The sequence below is a fragment of the Fomitiporia mediterranea genome, assembly GCF_000271605.1.
Source record: "Fomitiporia mediterranea MF3/22 unplaced genomic scaffold FOMMEscaffold_16, whole genome shotgun sequence".
Lineage (NCBI taxonomy): Eukaryota > Fungi > Basidiomycota > Agaricomycetes > Hymenochaetales > Hymenochaetaceae > Fomitiporia > Fomitiporia mediterranea.
This window is the reverse complement of record NW_006760401.1, coordinates 754,757-773,873: the sequence shown is the minus strand read 5'-3', so window position 1 is coordinate 773,873 and position 19,117 is coordinate 754,757. Positions and strand designations below refer to the sequence as shown.

The following is a 19,117-nucleotide window of genomic DNA, read 5'->3' as shown; positions in this document are numbered from 1 at the left end:
TTATCCTCCTTTACTAGGGCATTATAGGCAGAACAGAGGAAAATAGGGTCTAAATAGCTGATATTTACTGATCAAATGTACATTACTCATCAGGCACGTGTTCTATATAAGGAAATAATTATATAATAGATATTTAACCGAAGTGGCAAAAATCTTCGGGAAAAAATTCAAAATTTCACCAAATTGCATTTCTGTACATTTAGGTACCAAAAAAAAAGTTTTTTTTTTTGGAAATAACTCACTTGAATCTCAATATTTTAAAAAATCAAAAACATACTTTTGTAGGTTAGATTAAGCTGAATATATCTATGCGGCTCAAATTTGCATTTTTGGGATACTGAGTGTCGTATTTCGCCATCATCGTTTGCATCCAAATTGGGTTAGTCTGTCGCGTCACACTATGTCGAGTTTATACTTTCCTTACCTTACTATCAGTTGCACTTTCGCTAGATGGGAGTAGCGTCATTTCCGGTTGCCAAGATAATACGATTAGATTTTGGAACGTAAAAGGTAAGGAGAAAGCTCATTCATATGGCCATCAGTAAATACCTGACTTTTCTTTTTCGTCCTTTTCCTGCAACAGACCCCGTCTTCAATTGGACAATGTCTGAAGACGGATGGGTACATGGACGCGAAGGCGTGTTACTCTTGTGGATTATCGAAGGACGTTGTGGCGCCCTCAAAATACCGCAGTGCTCAATTGCTCATTTTCGACCGTCCTGGACTTCACAAATGCTGCTCTAGGAGAACGATGGGAAGAATGCTTTGCGCCACGATAGCAAGAATGTCGTTCAGTCTCATGGTCCATATGATTAGTCGTCTACCCTCTTCGCCAGTGGTGATATCTTTTTGAAGACAAGTAGATTTTTTAAAATTATCAAACATCATATGTACCCCGAATACTTCGCTCAGTGGTTTCTCAGCTCGTACTTGTGCAACAGCCTAGTGCATGTGTAACACTCCCAATTCATCCTTCTAAGTTTATAATCGAAGAAAGATACCTACTATACCTACTTTTTTTGTACATTTAGGCAATTGAATTTCGCCTTCATGGTTTGAATTTCGGTATCGGTATTCAATTACGTAACAACGGAAAATGACGCTCTCATTCAGTCTCAACAGTGTCCATCACCTCTACTTTAGTACTTATTCTGGTCAACCGCGTACCTGGTCTCTTTAGTTATACTCTTTTAATCTGGATGGGAGTCACGTCTGCTTTTGAGACGTTATTTCACTATGTAAACTCCCGTTGTTCCCTCGGATCTGGGCCATCTTTTCCACGGCGTCCATTCTGATTCTCTCCTCGGGACAGCAAGAGGTGTTCCGCGGAGACTATCATGCCGTCTCAGCATTATAGAGAGTAAGACCGCCGAACCTACCGCATTCCTTATCCTTAATTGTAGTTTAAAATTCGTACTCATTGGTAGGTTCGCTTTACAGATAAGCTTTGGCTAGCGGGAACAGGCACTTCAAAGTTCAAACCAGTCTACTATTGCCGGCCGTCTCCGTTACATTTTTTTTCCCGTGAGCTTACCGCACCTGCCACGTACTAGACGTAAGTCTGTGTATGTGATCCGCGAACTCATCTTGAACTTCGAAAATAGCATCTGACCGTCTTGCCGGGCCTCGCTTTTTTAACCCTTTCTGAGTGTGACTCGGCTCCTGTTTGAGTGGATTCACTTATCGGCATATGCATAATTTCCGTGAGTTGAATTGAATCCAAATCAACCATTACAGTACTGATAGTGTTGAAGTGGTGACAGCGCAGTGGACTGGTTCAATGAACGCACTGGACTGTATATCCCGCACCGCATCTGCCGTTTTTTTCGGGAATTTCGCGTCAAAATGACTGTCATTTTGCTTTTTCGTGCCCTTGGAGCGGTTCAAAAACCATCACCTCGCCGTAATACACTTTACGAGGCTTCTAGTCGGACGTATTCTGCTTCGATTCGTCCGCGTGTACAGGAACTTTGTCCTCAGTCCTCAGGTAATGGCTCACATGAGTTCTATTCCCAAGCAATATTCTTCCTTGTTTTCCCAGCGATATAAACAAGGAATAGATGAGCCTTACTTTATCCCAACTTCGCTTCCTGCATACGTAGCCGCACTCGATGGCGATATCTGTCTTCCAAGCTGCTGCTCTTACTCTTGTATCATACATACTCTGGCGTGCTATTCGGCCATACGTTGTTAGGAGTCCTCTTGAGAAAATAGCTGGGCCGCCAAGTGATTCGTGGTGGAAAGGTGCACTATCTCCACATTGATTCTCAGGCCGTCTATTAATTACGATATGACGAAGGTAATTTTCATCAGGTGTTCGATAGAAACGGATGGCAATTCCATCATGATATCGTGGAGAAGTATGGAGGTGTTGTAAAGCTGCATAATCTCTTCGGTGTAAGTCTAACTCTTCGTTTATGCAACTCAACTCACACCAGTTGCTTTATGTCCGTAGCAAGAGATGCTGTATGTTTCGGATCCACTAGCGTTGCATCACATTGTTGTGAAGGACCAATATATTTATGAGCCGACGCATGCGTTTATCAGGTAAATTTGTCTTCGTGCGTAGACGTTTTGTATCAATACCAGAATTACAGAATGAACAAAATGATCTTTGGCGAAGGTCTAGTTTCATTGCTCGGTATATTCTTTTTTTGGCAATTCTGTCGTAATGTACTGCTGACGAGGAGATACGCAAAGGTGAACGTCACCGCATTCAACGCAAAATGATGAACCCAGTATTTTCGTCAAAACATATGCGCGATCTTGTCCCTATTCTATATCCTGTTGCTCATCAGGTAAGCCACGCTCATTTGATGGAATCATGAATCCTTCACGGCATCTTTCTAGCTCCGTGATGTACTTGTGCGAAAGGTAAAGAAGGGGGAGGAAGAGATCAACGTCATGAAATGGCTGTCTTTGGCTGCTTTGGAATATATCGGTCAAGGAGGCCTTGGCTATACTTTTGAAGCGCTTGACGAAACCAAGACAAATGAATATAATGAGGCAATCAGGCTTATCAGGTACGTATACGGAGATTACGTTCAGTTTGATAGACGGGCGTTTACTTGTTTCAGCCTCACCAACTTTAACTTGATGCTTTATCGACAATTCATTCACTGGGTCGATAATATTGGTACTGCTTCGTTCCGTAGGAAAGTCGTTGAGCTGCTACCTGAGCCTATGATCCAAACATTGGTCAGAATCGTGGACGTCATAGATCGAAACTCGAGAGATATCTACCAGAAGAAGAAAGATGCTTTGCTACAGGGAGATGAGGCAGTCAACAACCAGGTTGGAAGAGGGAAGGATATCATGAGTATTCTTCGTGCGTGATGCTGTTTAGCTTTCTGTGACTTTATGTTGATGTAGTCGACCAGTCCAAGCAAACATGAAAGCCGAAAAAGAGGATCGCCTCCCGGAAACAGAGCTACTTGGGCAAATGAAGTAAGCAAATTCTGTGTACTCTGATTATGAGTCGGTTTTGAGGACCATGCTACCCAAGTACCTTTATCCTGGCGGCTCAAGAAACGACGACAGGGGCGATCTCTCGTATTCTTCACCTACTCGCTCAAAATCCACATGTGCAGGATAGGCTTCGCGAAGAAGTATCGACGGCACGGGATCATGGCGGTGATCTTGACTACGATGAACTCATGGACCTGCCATACCTCGACGCCGTCGTTCGCGAGACGTTGCGTGTTTACCCGCCGGTGTCCCAAGTCGTCCGGACGTAAGAATATCAAATATACCTGGTGTCCACTGTGAAGATGTTGACTGAAATATGTAGTGCAAGAAAAGATATCGTTATGCCTCTTATGTACCCAATCAAAGCGGTGGATGGAGCTGAGATCAGCGAAGTTCCCGTCAAGCGGAACACGGATGTTATAGTTGCGATCATCGCAGCCAACCGCAGTAAAAAGATATGGGGAGAAGATGCAGAAGAGTGGAAGCCTGAGCGTTGGCTAAAGCCGATGCCCGAAAGCGTCTCCAAAGCTCATATGCCTGGAGTGTATGCGTCCATGTGAGCTCGAAAGTTTTCTACTTTCTCGTCTGGTGACTGCTTCTGATGATAGAACTGATAGAATGACTTTCATCGGCGGAGGGCGTGCATGCATGTGAGTCCCATTATCGATTGCTGTAGGTATCTACGTATGACATGCTGACGCTCCTCGTTTAAACGAAGCGGGTTCAAATTCGCTGAGATGGAGATAAGTACGTACTCTCGGAAGTTCGGCTTGTTACTTGTCACCACCACTAACGTGTAATGTGCAGAGATGATCCTATCAATGCTTCTCGAGAAGTTGGCCTTCGAGCCTGGCCCCGAGATTTACTGGGCGATGAGTGCGCAAGCGTCACCGACGGTGAAGGGCCAAACCGGCCATTATCCACAACTTCCGCTAAAGGTCTCGCTCGTAATGTCTTAAGGTTATCTATCTCTCTACACAACTCCAAGATAGCAACGCCTTTTCGACCGTTTCTGTTCAGCACGGCGGAGTTAGTTAAACTGCTTTCTGAGAACTTCTTTTGCATGGAAGTTCCTTTGTAGGACGCACGTAAATTGATCTTATTCTGACTAATAAAAAGCCAAGCAATCAATCACACCTTGGTCATGTCGCATAAGGCCATATGAGTAAATTTCGACGGGAGCGTGGAAGACCAAGGTCAAGGTTTGCCGGGCTGTCGCCCAATCACCGCTTTGTCGATCTTACTAAACTTGGAAATTAGACAATTCCGAATTTCATCATGAACTTTGGAAGTTGCCGAAGCCACAATGCCTCGGAAAAAATCTCAATTCGGATTCAAACTTCTGCAAGTTTACGAGAGATTCCCAGTCCCTCGCTTATAGGGACTCTCCATGCATGGCTATGCGGGAAGCGGGGTATAAGCCTCCTCGTAAAGGTCGATGATAAAACGCGCTTCTCAAATGCCGAAAGCCCCGTTCTTTTCTCGCGGCTCCCTTACAATGTTCTTCCGTTGGTCCATATAAGAGAGGGGCTAGTAAGCTGAATGAGTGTCGATAACAACCCGCAGTTGACAGAGCCTTCAGAGTCCTCAAACGATCACAGATATGTCTCTATCTATTATTGCACAAGCAGCTCTAGCTTTACTTGCTGTGTATCTCGTTTGGCGCGCCTTCACAGCCAAGTCTACACTCTCAAATATTCCTGGTCCTCTGGGCCAGTCATGGTGGAAAGGTCAGTCATCTCCTAGTCGTACCGTTCAGCCATCGAACGAAACTTATTCGCATGGTATAGGTTGCTTTTTCCAAGTGTTCGACGAATATGGTTGGAAGTTCCATCGGGAAATACTCGAGAAGTACGGAAGCGTCGTCAAGCTTCCCATGCTCTTCGGTGTGAGTCCGATGTGTGAATCTAGTTATGCCTACTCGTCGCTTAATAGTCGCGCACGTTCTAGGACGAACAACTGTACATTTCCGATCCTCTAGCTTTACATCACATCACTGTCAAGGATCAGTACGTTTACGAAGAGACGAGCACGTTTATCGCGTACGCAAGCATAATGGGATCACGCAGACATTTGCTAAACTATCTTCTTCCCATAGGTCAAACTCTCTTGTTTTCGGAACAAGTCTTCTTTCCACGCTCGGTTTGTCAATGGTTTACACAGTACGCCGGAAAGAATTTAATTTTTTTATTACATGTAGGCGAACATCATCGCAAGCAACGCAAGATGCTTAATCCAGTGTTCTCGTTAAAGCATATGCGCGATCTCCTTCCTGTATTCTATCCTATCGCACACGAGGTAGGGATATCATTAAGAATATGTGAGTAACGTACTAACTTCGGAAGCTGCGAGATGTGTTGGCTGGGCAAGTCAAGGATGGAACTAAGCAGTTCGATGTCATGCACTGGGTATCTAGGGCAGCTCTCGAGTATATCGGCAGAGGCGGCTTTGGGTACTCATTCAATGCACTTCGGGACGAGGAGTCGTCCGCTTACGGAGAGCAAGTCAAGAAAATAGGGTATTCGTTTGAAATATATATCACAACTGCTTCACCAGCTCATTGTTCACCGTGTTTAGCCCGATGTTGTTTAGAACCAACTTCTATCGGCAATTCCTTCCTTGGGTGGCTAAGATTGGTTCCCCAATATTTCGACGTAAGGTTTTCGAATGTCTCCCTTCCAAACTTGCCAAGGAGGCATGCGAGCTTGTCGACTCTCTTACGAGCCATTCAACGACAATATTCCAGCATCAAAAGGTAGCCCTCGAAAAGGATGACGACGAGATCCAGAGACAAGTGGGCGCGGGCAAAGACATCATGAGCGTGCTGCGTAAGTGGATTCTATGTTTTATCAGCAAATTTCTCACGTACCACAACCTCAGTGAAAGCAAACATGGCAGCAAATGAGAACGATCGACTTCCAGAAGAGGAGCTGGTAGGCCAAATCAAGTACGTCTCAGTTCGGATTGAATAAACATATTTGCTCATCGTTTTCGTAGCACATTCATCCTTGCTGGTCAGGACACTACGACGCATGCAATCGCTCGAATTCTCCATCAACTTGTCTTACACACAGATGTACAGACACGCCTCCGAGACGAGATTGTTGCAGCGCGTAGAGAGCGCGGTTACTGCGACTTCGATTACGATACGCTTATGAGTCTGCCGTATCTCGATGCTGTCTGCCGCGAGACTCTTCGCGTGTTCCCGCCTCTTGTCATGCTCGCCCGCACGTACGTTTATCTTTAATAATCGATTAAATGCGAAGGCGTGAGTCTTAATCCTGTCCTCAGGACACGGAAGGACATTGTTATGCCTCTTGCATGGCCCATTATCGGTGTGGATGGGAAAACTCAAATAACGGAGATACCAATTAAGAAGAACACGAACGTTAACATATCCATCCTTGGAGCTAATACCTCTAAGAAGATCTGGGGAGAGGATGCAGAGGAGTGGAAACCTGAAAGATGGCTAAAGCCGCTTCCTGAAAGTGTCTCAAAGGCCCATCTACCTGGCATTTACGCTTCAATGTGAGTTTACTTGTCATGTTTCAGTTCTGTTGAAGTATTTCATGAAAAAATCCTAGGATGACGTTTATCGGAGGCGGTCGGGCTTGCATGTAGGTTCTAGATTTCCGTCTCATCGCGTGCTATACTGATATTTTACGGCAGTGGGTTCAAGTTCGCAGAGATGGAAATGAGTAAGCCAAATCGGATTGTCCATACCTGTCAGGTGTAGGCTTGAATGACGAATTTAATTTCCAACAGAGCTCGTATTGTCACTCTTGCTCGAGACGTTTGAATTTGCCGCAGGCCCAGAGTTGGAGTGGGTCATCGGTGGAATAGCAAGGCCTCTCCTTAAAGATTCTCCGGATAAGTCTCCACAATTGCCTCTGAAGGTCTCGCTTCTTAAGAACAAATGTAATTAAATTCGGTGTATCTTTTGAATGAATAGATGTCACCGAATTCCTTTCTGGAGTAGTACTAAGGTGATTATATTCTGGTTACAGTTTGCATTCCCGCCTGGAAGGGCTCTGGTTATGAGAATGTTGGATATTAACTAGTTCCAAATATAAGCAGTTTAGTTGCATTTCTTTTTATGTACAAAATTCTTGTTGTTCTATTCTGTATTGTTTATAGTGCAAATTTAATTCTATTTTGTACCTTCTACAATTCTTTAGCTAGGCTAGACTGCTTGCTGGTGCTTGACTAAAATTGCCTACTTAATTCAGCTATTGAAAATTGATTTGTTATCTGTAGATGTGAAAATTATAAGATTTTTTAACACATCAAGTATTAAAATATTTAAAAACACTATATTTTACAGCTGTTTGCAAAAGTCTTGCAAACAGCTGTAAGTACTGTACTAAATGTTTACATATTGTGTATAACTAGTTTCCACCAAGTTAATCTGCTTGCTAATCCACTCTCTTCAATCTTGGTAGTTTCCTCTTGATCTCTAAGACTGATACTGGTACTTCTTGTTTAAACATAACACTTTCAAATTTGCTGCAATAGAGATAAGTACGTACTTCCTGGAGGTTGCCTTGCTGCTTGTCACTACTCTAACGTGTAATGTGAAGAGATAATTCTATCAATATTAATGTTTCTCAAGATGTTGAGTGTGCAAGACTCACTGACAGTCAAGGGCCAAGCTGGTTATTACTACTTGCGGTTCCTGCTGAAGGTTTCGTTCGTGGCGCCTTGAAGATAACGATCTCGTCTACACATCTACGAGGTTAGCAAATGACTCCTCAACTGTTTCCGCTCAAACATGGCAGAGTTAGTTAAGGTGCCTTTTGCAAACTTCTTTTGGATGTAAGTTCCTTTGCAGGACACACGTAAATCGACCTTAATTCTTCTGACTTACAAAAAACCTTACATGGAAGTTCCTTTGTAGGGCACGTGCAAATCAATATCAATGCTGATTATCTTAATGCTGATTATCCCAGTCCTACCTTACATAAAGCAAATGAGTAAATTTCGACGCGCGACTGAGAACAGATGCTAATCAAGTGTTTCTCGTTAGGAACTTATACTAGGAACATGTCTACCCACCCACCTGTCTACCTACCTAGTGCTACATCAATCTTATTAACCTGGGAGGTCAGATGGCTCCTAATTTCATCATAGAACTTGCCAAGGCTACAATAGGCTGGGGGAAAGCCTCTGTTTGGACACAACTCTGTGTAAGCCTATAAGATATTCTCAGTCCCTTGCTTATAGGGGTACTCCATGCATGGCTACACGAGAAGCAGGACATAGGAGTCCTCGTAAGGTCGATGATAAAACGAGCTTCTCGGATGCCGAAAGCTCCGTTCTTTTCTCGCGGTCCCCTCACAACGTTCTTCCGTCCTCGACGATATAAGAGAGGATTCAGTTGGGGACTGAGCGTCAGTAACGGCCTGCATTCTCAAAGGCACAATAGATATGTCTCTACCTATTGCACATGTAGCTCTAGCTTCACTTGTTGTGTATCTTGTATGGCGTGTCTTTATTGTCAAGTCTACACTCTCGAATATTCCTGGCCCTCCGAGCCAATCTTGGTGGAAAGGTCAGTAATTTCCTAGCCGCATCCATGCAGTCATCAAACAAGACTTATTCTCATGATATAGGCTGCTTCTTCCGCGTGTTTAACGAATATGGTTGGAAGTTCCATCTAGAAATTATTGAGAAGTACGGAAGCGTCGTCAAGCTTCCCATGCTCTTCGGAGTACGTCCGACGCGTGAATCCAATCTGTGCTTGTCCGCTGGTTAATCTCTAGCGCATTCCAGGACGAACAGCTTCTCGTTTCCGATCCTTTGGCCTTACATCACATCACCGTCAAGGATCAGTATGTTTACGAAGAGACGAGCTCGTTTATCTCGTACGTTAGCAGAAGGGGGTTGTACAGACATTTGCTAATCTACCTTCGCATAGTTCAAACGCGCTTGTTTTCGGGACAGGCCTTCTTTCCACGCTTGGTTTGTCGCCAGTAGTTTCTTCAGTGCCCTGGAAATAAATTAAGATTTCCTTTGCAACATATAGGTGAACACCATCGCAAGCAGCGCAAAATGCTCAATCCAGTGTTCTCGTTAAAGCATATGCGCGACCTCCTTCCTGTATTTTATCCCATTGCATACGAGGTAAGGTATCGTTAAAAACATGTCAGCAATGTACTAATGTCCGAAGCTCCGAGATGTTTTGGCTGGGCAAGTCAAGGATGGAACCAAAGAGTTCGATGTCATGCACTGGGTGTCAAGGGCAGCCCTCGAGTATATCGGCAGAGGCGGCTTTGGCTACTCATTCAATGCACTTCAGGATGAGGAGTCGTCTGCTTACGGGGAGCAAGTCAAGAAAATAGGGTATACATAATTTTCAGCTAATTTCGTGATTGCTTTACCACAACTAATTGTTCGCAATATTTAGCCCGATGTTGTCTAGAACAAACTTTTACCGGGAATTCCTTCCTTGGCTGGCTAATATTGGATCCCCCGCATTCCGACGTAAGGTCCTCGAATATCTCCCTTCCACACTTGCCAAGGAGGCATGCGAGCTCGTTGATTCTCTTACGAGTCATTCAACGACAATATTTGAGCATCGAAAGTCAGCGCTTGGGAAGGATGGCGAGGAGGTCCAGAAACAAGTGGGTAGGGGCAAGGATATCATGAGCGTTCTCCGTGGGTGGATTGCATTCCTTTACGCGAAATTCTTACGAACCGCAACCTCAGTGAAAGCAAACATGGCGGCGAATGAGAATGACCGACTTCCAGACGAGGAGTTGATAGGTCAAATTAAGTACGCCTTAGTTCAGATTGAGCAACTGTATCCGCTTATTGTCTTCGCAGCACGTTCATTCTTGCTGGCCAGGACACTACGACGCATGCCGTCGCCCGAATTCTCCACCAGCTCGTCTTGCATCCGGATGTACAAGCACGCATTCGAGCTGAAATTGTTGCAGCGCGTAAAGCGTGCGGTTATCCAGACTTCGATTACGATACACTTATGAGTCTGCCGTATCTCGATGCCGTCTGCCGCGAGACTCTTCGTGTGTTCCCACCTATTCCCATCCTCGCCCGCACGTACGTTGAATTCTCAAATATACAATTTAATGTGAAAAAGTGAATCTGAATTTCCGTCCCCAGGACACGGAAGGACATCGTTATGCCTCTTGCCTGGCCCATCACCGGTGCGGATGGAAAATCTCAAATTACGGAAATACCGATTAAGAAGAACACGAACGTCAATATATCCATCCTTGGAGCTAATACAAGCAAGAAGATCTGGGGCGAGGATGCAGAGGTGTGGAAACCTGAAAGGTGGCTAAAGCCACTTCCTGAAAGCGTCTCACAAGCCCATCTACCTGGCATTTACGCCTCAATGTGAGTTTACTGGCGATATTTCAGCACTGTTAAATAATCTCATGAAAAATTCAAGGATGACGTTCATCGGAGGCGGTCGTGCTTGCATGTACGTTCGATATAGACTTTAGTTTGGTTGTGCTTCATACTGATTATTTTCATGGTAGTGGGTTCAAGTTTGCAGAGATGGAAATGAGTAAGCCGAATTAATTGTCCATACTGATCAGGTCTAAATTTGAATGACGCATTAATTTCCAACAGAACTTGTATTGTTACTCTTACTCGAGACGTTCGAATTCGCTGCAGGCCCAGAGTTGGAGTGGATCATGTCTGGCATAGTGAAGCCTATCCTTAAAGGCTCTCCGGATAAGTCTTCACAATTGCCTCTAAAGGTCTCGCTCCTTAAGAACAAGGCGTAAACAAATTCAGCATGCCTGCTGAATGTACAGACGTCGCTGAATATATTTTCGGAGTGGTATTGGATTTATTTATTTTAGTTGTGATTTGGATTGTAGTTTTAGAAGTCTTGTGAGGGTGATGGACACTAACCAGTCTGAAAGCTAAGCAATCCAGTCTCATGTCTCGTTATGCACATTTTCTTTTTTGCTTCATTCTAAGCTGTTTATGATACGAATTTGACAGCGTTCCTTATTTCCTACAACTCTTCAGCCGGTCTGGACCGTTTGCACGACTGAAATTATCTGCTTGATGCAGCCTTTATAAAGGAAGTCGTAATCCATCGTATCAGCAGTTGGGCACCATGCAGCAGAGGATAGAAGAAGACACTGTCCACATTGTGAGTTGCATGACTTCCATTCATCCAATGGAAGCAAATAAGACGAATCAAATGCACATGTCGTGTAACTTTGCAGATTTGTTCCAATTGCATGTAGTAATCACTCATGACTAATGTACGCCGCGGAACCAAATTCGCAATCGTGAATCTACGATCCCCACCTGTTTGGGAATTTAGGTGACTTTCCGGTGACCTGTCAATCTCCTTAAACTGCACTCAGTGTGTCCCTAAGATGCAAATCGGGATACTGTATATACTGATAGATCATTTAGCAGCCATACAAGAGAACATTGCCAGAGTATCCAGGTACAACAGAAAATGAGCAGTTATGCACGGAAGCATCCTGCTACACGAGGTATGGTGCCTGTGTAAAAGAGATGACAGCACAGCCAATCTGCTTCTCAGGGGCCGAGTCACGGTCTTTTGCTCCCCCGCTATAGCTTCATTAATACAATGGACTGCTTCCCCGTCAATATAAAACAGAACCGCTGTCCAAGGACAGCTATCAACCCACAAAGTCCACTCTCACTGAGTATCTGCGACAATGTCTATCTCTGCTCCTCAAGCCTTCCTAGCATGCGTATGTCTGTATATCGCATGGCGCTTCTTCATGAGAAAATCCACTCTTGCAAACATCCCTGGACCTCCAAGAGAATCTTGGTGGAAAGGTATGGGATTATGTTTCAGGAACCAAGACTATTCGCTTTAACGGCGTCTTGGCACAACACAGGTTGTTTTTTCCAAGTTTTTGACAAACAGGGCTGGAAATTCCATCGAGGCATCGTGGAGAAGTATGGAAGCGTTGTCAAGCTTCCTATGCTCTTCGGTGTGAGTTCTTTCCCTTTGTACAATTTTAGAACGGTCGTTGATGAGATCCTCATTGATGGCAGGATGAACAATTATTCATTACCGACCCTCTCGCCTTGCATCACATTGTCGTCAAAGATCAGTACATCTATGAAGAGACGAGCATGTTTATCACGTACGTCTAGTATCGCATCATTGCATTCCTGTCCAACTTATGTTTCGTTTCAAAGAACAAACTCACTCATATTCGGTGTGAGCCTTCTTTCAACTCTTGGTTCGTGCTCGCTATCACTACGTGTGTGTGGTTTGCGTAATGGTGCATGCAGGTGAACACCACAGGAGGCAGCGCAAAATGTTGAATCCTGTATTTTCACTGAAACATATGCGAGACCTTCTTCCGATATTCTACCCTATTGCATATGAGGTGAACATAACCCGTCTCAGAACATGACGTATTCCTTATTGATCTATCCCAGCTTCGTGATGTCTTGACACGGCTCGTTGGAAGCGGAACGAAGGAATTAGACGTTATGCAATGGATCTCTAAGGCAGCACTCGAGTATATCGGACGAGCCGGCTTAGGACATTCTTTCAATGCGTTGCATAATGAGAAAGGGTCAAAGTACAACGAAGCCGTCAAGAAACTCGGGTGAGATATTTCAATAGATTCCATTGAAGAATTGGTCTGAATTGCTTACCCGAGATAGCCCTGTTGGCTTCAAGACCGTTTTCCTTCGTCAATTCCTTCCATGGGCTGTCAAGTTTGGTTCTCCATCATTTCGCCGAAGGATGGTAGAGAACTTGCCATATGAGCCGGCCAAAACCGCTGTGGAGGTTGTTGACACCCTTACTGAGGGGTCGAAGGAAATTTACTACGAGAAGAAAGCTGCACTTGAGAAGGGTGACGAAGAAATGCTGAGGCACGTTGGCATGGGTAAGGATATCATGAGCGTACTCCGTGAGTACAACGTTTAAGCACGTCGCATGGAAGCTGATAGAACACATTCCATCAGTGCGTGCGAATATGGCGGCGGACGAAAAAGACCGACTTCCGGAAGAAGAGCTCATTGGACAAATGAAGTGCGCCCATAACAAAGTTAATCAGGCTAATCTATGCTGATCACCGCCAATGCAGCACATTTATTTTAGCGGGTCAGGAAACGACAACAAGTGCCGTCTCTCGGATTTTGCATCAGTTGGTCTTGAATCCAGACGTGCAAAGCCGACTACGCGAGGAGATTGTCACCGCTCGTAAGGAGCGCGGATTCACCGACTTTGACTATGACACGCTCATGGCTCTTCCATACCTTGACGCAGTCTGTCGCGAAACACTTCGCGTCTTCCCACCACTTTCAATGGTGTCTCGAACGTGCGTTATTCCTTTGTAAGAGCTTGGCAGAAACGTTACTGATCAGCGCCACAGGACGAGGAAGGATGTGGTTATGCCTCTTGCATGGCCAATTATGGCTGCAGATGGGAAGACACAAATTACCGAAATACCAGTTCAGAAGAACACGAACGTAATTGTGTCAATCCTCGGCACGAACAGATGCAAGAAGATATGGGGTGACGATGCGGAAGAGTGGAAACCTGAGCGATGGCTAAAACCACTCCCGGAAAGTGTTGCACATGCACATCTTCCTGGAGTATATGCATCGATGTAAGTTCTACGTCTTTCGTTATCTCGAGCAATTTTTGATATGTGACCAAGGATGACTTTCATTGGTGGAGGACGCGCATGCATGTACGTTAATATCGCTTATTCAGAACGCATCACCTGATGGAATATATTATCATAGCGGATTCAAGTTTGCCGAGATGGAGATGAGTGAGTTTGCCCCTTGTACATAGTTATGCTGCTTATCACCCACACGAACGCCGTTTCTTCAGAACTGGTTTTATCCGTCTTGCTCGAGACATTCGAGTTTGGCCTTGGCCCAGAGATAGATTGGACAATGGTTGGGATTGCAAGGCCTATTGCGAAGAATATTAACGCCTCAAACAAGACGGCTCTACCATTGAAAGTAAACTTTGTAAAGATTCAGAACAAAGTTTAACAGCCAGAACGGGTTGCTTTATTGTATGACAGTTGTTCATATTAGTTGTTCGAGACTGACATTGAAAGATGGAGCGGTGCAGAACTCATTTCATTTTGTCTACTGTTAACGATACAGAGATCCGAAAGCTTTTTAAGAAACAAAATTGCTTGAAAAAATCTTCTTGATGCATAAAGTAAAAAGAAGTTAGCCTCTGTGCAACGTCGCTTGATAGTCTGGGCCATCCTTCACTGCATGATATGTGCATACACTTGGTTTCTTCTTCCGGCGGCTCGCTGTCATTCTGCGTCACCTCAAGCAAATTATCATTTGGATTAAAGTTCTATGGCAAACTGGGTGGACGCAGGAAAAAACTATACATGGAGGCTGGAAGTACTGGCAACAATGAGAAGAGAATATGTATGAGCTTGTTAGGACTAATGGAGGGGAAGCAATAAAAGTGGCGCTGCTGTTAGGTTTTTAGTTCACAACTCAGTACTGTAGATCGATCGAGCAGAACAGAGCCTACTGCATGTACGTATCCTCTTTAAATTACCGCTCAATGAGACTCTACACAATGTCTGTGAACTAAACTGGTGTATGTAGAGAAAGCACGAGCTTGGATCAATGTTAATTCGAGTACATTATGTAAAGATTGAGAGGGAGACGGGGAGACGGTATCACTGAATTGGTTCAAAACATTCCTGCCACCGTTCGCCGAGAGCAGCATTTGCAAAGTCTAACCTAGACGAGAATTGGCAATTGAAAACTGCAGTATTCCGAGCTTGCCATAGTGTAGGACGTCGCTCAAGCGGAATCCACAAGAGCAGTTCCCCTCCGTGTCCACATATCCAGCCATCTTCAGACAACGTCCAATCAAAGACAGGATCTATATTGAAAGCAAAGATGATAGATAAGTTGCCAGACATGGACCTCTGAGCAAGGGAGAACATTGTCCTCTTACCTTCTATGTTCCACACTCTTATTGTATGATCCATGGAGCCAGAGACAACACGCATTCCATCAGGCGAGAATGCAACCGACAAAACGGAATTAGTATGGCCTTCAAGAGGCGCAAGAGGCACATGTCCACTGTCAACGTCCCATATACGGATCGTCTTATCGCCGGAACCCGAGACGACACGTGTTCCATCAGGAGAGAAGGCAACAGACCGAATCCAGTTCGTATGGCCTTTGAAAGGCCCGGCAACGATTTTTCCACTCTCGACGTCCCAGATCAAGATGGTTGTGTCGTCAGAACCGGAAACAACACGTGTACCGTCGGGAGAGAATGCCACTGACCGAACTGCACGCATGTGTCCCTTCAAGGGTCCAGAAATTACTTCCAAGCTTTCAACGTCCCAGATTATGATTGTTTTATCGGAAGATCCAGAGACAACGTGTCGCCCATTAGGCGAAAAAGCGACTGAACAGACAAGGCCGTCATGCCCTTTGAAAGGACCGGAAATCGTCAGTCCGCTTTCGACATCCCAAATTCGGAGAGAACTATCGCCAGAACCAGAAACGATGCGTCTTCCATCTGGAGAGAAGGAGACAGACCAGACCGTGTCTTTGTGCCCTTCGAAAGGTCCAGAGATTATTCTCCCAGTTTCAGTGTCCCGGATTCGAATTGTCTTATCCCCAGAGCCAGATGCGACACATCTTCCATCTGGAGAAAAGGTGACGGACCAGATTCTTTCCGAGTGCCCTTTGAAAGGTCTGGAAACAGCGCGCTCATTTTCAGTGTCCCAGATTCGTATTGTTTCGTCGTCGGAGCCAGAAGCGACGTATCTTCCATTGGGCGAGAAAGCAACAGAATTCACGTCATCTGTATGCCCCTCAAAGCGCCCAGAAACACGACGTAAATTTTCAGTGTCCCATAATCGGATTGTGCAGTCATCGGAGCCCGAGGCGACACGGGCCCCGTCAGGGGAGAATGCAACGGACCATACAGTCCCTGTATGCCCCTTGAAAGGCCCTGAAACAACTTGCCTGGATTCAACGTCCCAGATTCGCACTGTCCTGTCATAAGAGCCAGATACAATACGCTTCCCATCTGGAGAGAGAGCAACAGAAGTTACCCCACCTCCTGGCCCACCTCCTGCGAGTCTTTTGAACAGTGCAGAGGTACATCTCCCACTCTTAGCAACCCAAAATCGGATCTCTCCGTCTTCCGAGCCTGAAACAACACGTGTACCGTCACGAGAAAAAGCGACTGACGTGACTTTGCCTCCATGACCTTTGATAGGACCAAAAATAGTCTGTCCACTTTTAACGTCCCAGATTCGAATCGTCTTGTCACCGGAGCCAGAGACAATTTGTTGTCCATCAGGAGAGAAAGCAACGGACCGGATACTGCCTGTGTGCCCTTCGAAGGGTCCAGAAACGATTTGGCCACTGTCAACATTCCAGATAATAATGGTCTTGTCTGTCGATCCAGAGACAACATACATCCCATCTGGCGAGAAAGCAACTGAACGAACAGGACCAGTATGGCCTTCGAAAGGTTCCGAAATGGTCTGCCCTTTCTCAATATTCCAAATCCTGACTGTACTACCAGATCCGGAGACAATGCGAGTACTGTCAGGCGAGAAAGCAACACAGTCGGTTAGCCCTTCGAAAGGGCCGGAAATGACTTGTCCACTTTCAGCATCCCAAATCCGAATTGTTGCGTCAATGGAACCAGAAGCGACGAGGGCACCGTCGGGTGAGAAAGCAACGGAGCGCACACAGTTTTTATGCGCTTTGAGTTCTTTCAAGAACGGAGATTGCTGCATTATGCCTTCTTGCTTCACTTGTACAATAGGTTGTCCAGATTTCAAGTGACGCGCTATAAACCTTGACTCCATCGACGCAAACAGGAGGACAGTAACATAGATATGAGGCGTTGATTGCGAAATGGCAACCAAATACTTAGTAATCATTCTGCGTGAGTCCTTAAGGGACATCAGGACATCCGCGTCGTGTGACTAGTAAAGGGACAAGGGATAGCGTAAGTTACAACTCCAATAATACATTATCGTACTCACTGAGACCCAGTCGATGGCATGGAGGAGTGCCGGACTGGCAATGTTGACCTTTTCCAAAAGGCTCATCACTTCAAGCCAATACGGAAGGCGATTATTAAGGAGGTCTGACAGCTCGTACAACAATGCGTGCGAGAATTGCGTGTCGTGTAAGTGTTGGGTCCAGAAGACACATGCGTACTCTAGTTGAGGAGGAACATTGGCTTTGATACGAACCTGAAGGTCCGGAATTTGATTGTTACGAAGATACGAGGACTGTATGCTGCAGATATTAAAGCGCAGCATATGCCTCATGACATCGAAGCATCGTGAAGCAATGAACTTCCTTTGAACTTCTAGATCAATGAACCAGTCGTCGTATGCGCGCCCTGAAGCTAACAAATAGTCACGGAAGGACGTATGACAAACGCGGATAGGTGCTCCTGGAGTATATACCAGCACGGCTTGTAACCGCGCCAGGATAACTCGTGATGACTCGTCGTCTGAGTAACCTAAAATACCGTCAATTGTGTCGTCTGATAATGGGATTTTGCAGAGAAGGATAAGCCCAAGGACTTGAGAAAAGCGAGCCCTGGATACTTTGTCATCGAACGAAATGCCAGACGCCTCGAGGATAGTACGGTACAAATTGTCGAGGCCAGAAAGGGATTGTAATTGTGATACAAGGTCATTTAGTCTCCGGGAAGGATAATCACGATCCACCAGCTTGATCGCTGTCGATGCCCAGATGAAAAGTCCACCTGCTGCATCTCCGAGACGATCCATTCTCAATTGCCAATCCGCTGGTATACGCAGCTCATTCTTTATGAGCACATTGCGCATTCCGTTCTCAATATAACGAAGCACATCGCCCTTGCATGCTTCCGAGTCGTGTTCCAGCTCAATAGGAACAATACAGTCAGGCTGAGAGGATAAGACTCGAACAATGTCCAGTTCCTTCCTGCTCGTAATGAGGAACCGGAATTGCTTCGGTAGTGAAGGCAGTCCCTTTCGAAGACTCTCCAACAGCATTCTCCTCGTCCCCTCCGATCCGCATTCATCCAGCGCGTCAAGAACAATAACAACGGGCCCTTGCATTGCATCCGAAACCGAGGCAAGGGGATGGTAAAGAAGACTCTCAAACTGGGTTGCGGCCATGGCCTGAGCAATCTCTTTATCCTGATCAATGGCCATACTGACATGTTTGGCCACCGCGGAATCGAACAAGGCGAGTTTATATGCAAGCGTTCGGATAACGAGGCTAGGATCGCTCTTTCCACGTTCGAAGAAAAGATGGGCACCGAGGCGGGAAATAGTACGGAAGTGTTCCGCGATCGTCGTGCTGACTGTACTCTTGCCAGAGCCTGCAATCCCATGCAACCAGAAGACGTTCTGATCTGAGCACGAGGATGCCCACTCGACGATATCTTTCTGGATTTTCGTGCGCGTCCCTGGAAGGCATTGAGGCCTATGGTATGCATCCATCTCGTCTGGATTGAGTTGGCTCTTCAAATCTAGTTTTCATGATTCAGAGAAACTCTTAGAGCGCAAAGACGCGGCACGTACACAAGGCATCGACCCTGGAAGACATCCGCGAGGAGATGAAAGCAATATGAGCTGCAATTCCAGAATCTATGCAGGATTTGAGTGTTTGCAATGACTCAAGG

The 19,117-nt window shown here is 45.5% G+C and overlaps 4 protein-coding genes across 4 annotated transcripts in view; 3 read left to right on the top strand and 1 right to left on the bottom strand.

Moving 5' to 3' along the window:
* The window catches only part of FOMMEDRAFT_96477 (WD40 repeat-like protein), a gene marked incomplete at both ends in the record, with an annotated part of 3,372 nt that extends 2,827 nt beyond the window's left edge, over positions 1-545 (top strand). The window contains one exon of the mRNA XM_007271200.1: positions 409-545. Within this exon, the coding sequence (XP_007271262.1) occupies positions 409-545 (137 nt within the window). The remainder of the gene's footprint in view (positions 1-408) is intronic.
* A 1,563-nt stretch (positions 546-2,108) lies between these two features.
* FOMMEDRAFT_23650 (cytochrome P450) lies at positions 2,109-4,591 on the top strand (the record flags this gene model as incomplete). The annotated part of the gene is made up of 13 exons (XM_007271151.1): positions 2,109-2,244; positions 2,300-2,397; positions 2,456-2,547; positions 2,598-2,641; positions 2,701-2,798; positions 2,851-3,023; positions 3,078-3,328; positions 3,381-3,447; positions 3,506-3,733; positions 3,791-4,024; positions 4,086-4,118; positions 4,187-4,215; positions 4,276-4,591. The coding sequence occupies 13 exons, from the start codon at positions 2,112-2,114 to the stop codon at positions 4,425-4,427; spliced, it is 1,632 nt and encodes a 543-aa protein (XP_007271213.1). The 3' UTR covers positions 4,428-4,591.
* Positions 4,592-4,890: 299 nt separating this feature from the next.
* Positions 4,891-14,533, top strand: FOMMEDRAFT_114136 (cytochrome P450). The gene is made up of 14 exons (XM_007271266.1): positions 4,891-5,001; positions 5,051-5,198; positions 5,259-5,356; positions 5,419-5,510; positions 5,567-5,610; positions 5,669-5,766; positions 5,814-5,986; positions 13,117-13,367; positions 13,423-13,489; positions 13,545-13,778; positions 13,833-14,069; positions 14,121-14,153; positions 14,209-14,237; positions 14,300-14,533. The coding sequence occupies exons 2-14, from the start codon at positions 5,072-5,074 to the stop codon at positions 14,464-14,466; spliced, it is 1,650 nt and encodes a 549-aa protein (XP_007271328.1). The 5' UTR covers positions 4,891-5,001; positions 5,051-5,071; the 3' UTR covers positions 14,467-14,533.
* Positions 14,534-15,125: 592 nt separating this feature from the next.
* On the bottom strand, positions 15,126-18,935 carry FOMMEDRAFT_96653 (WD40 repeat-like protein; the record flags this gene model as incomplete). Its single annotated transcript, XM_007271207.1, has 3 exons — positions 15,126-16,531; positions 16,586-17,414; positions 17,481-18,935. The coding sequence occupies 3 exons, from the start codon at positions 18,933-18,935 to the stop codon at positions 15,126-15,128; spliced, it is 3,690 nt and encodes a 1,229-aa protein (XP_007271269.1).
* Positions 18,936-19,117: the final 182 nt, after the last annotated feature.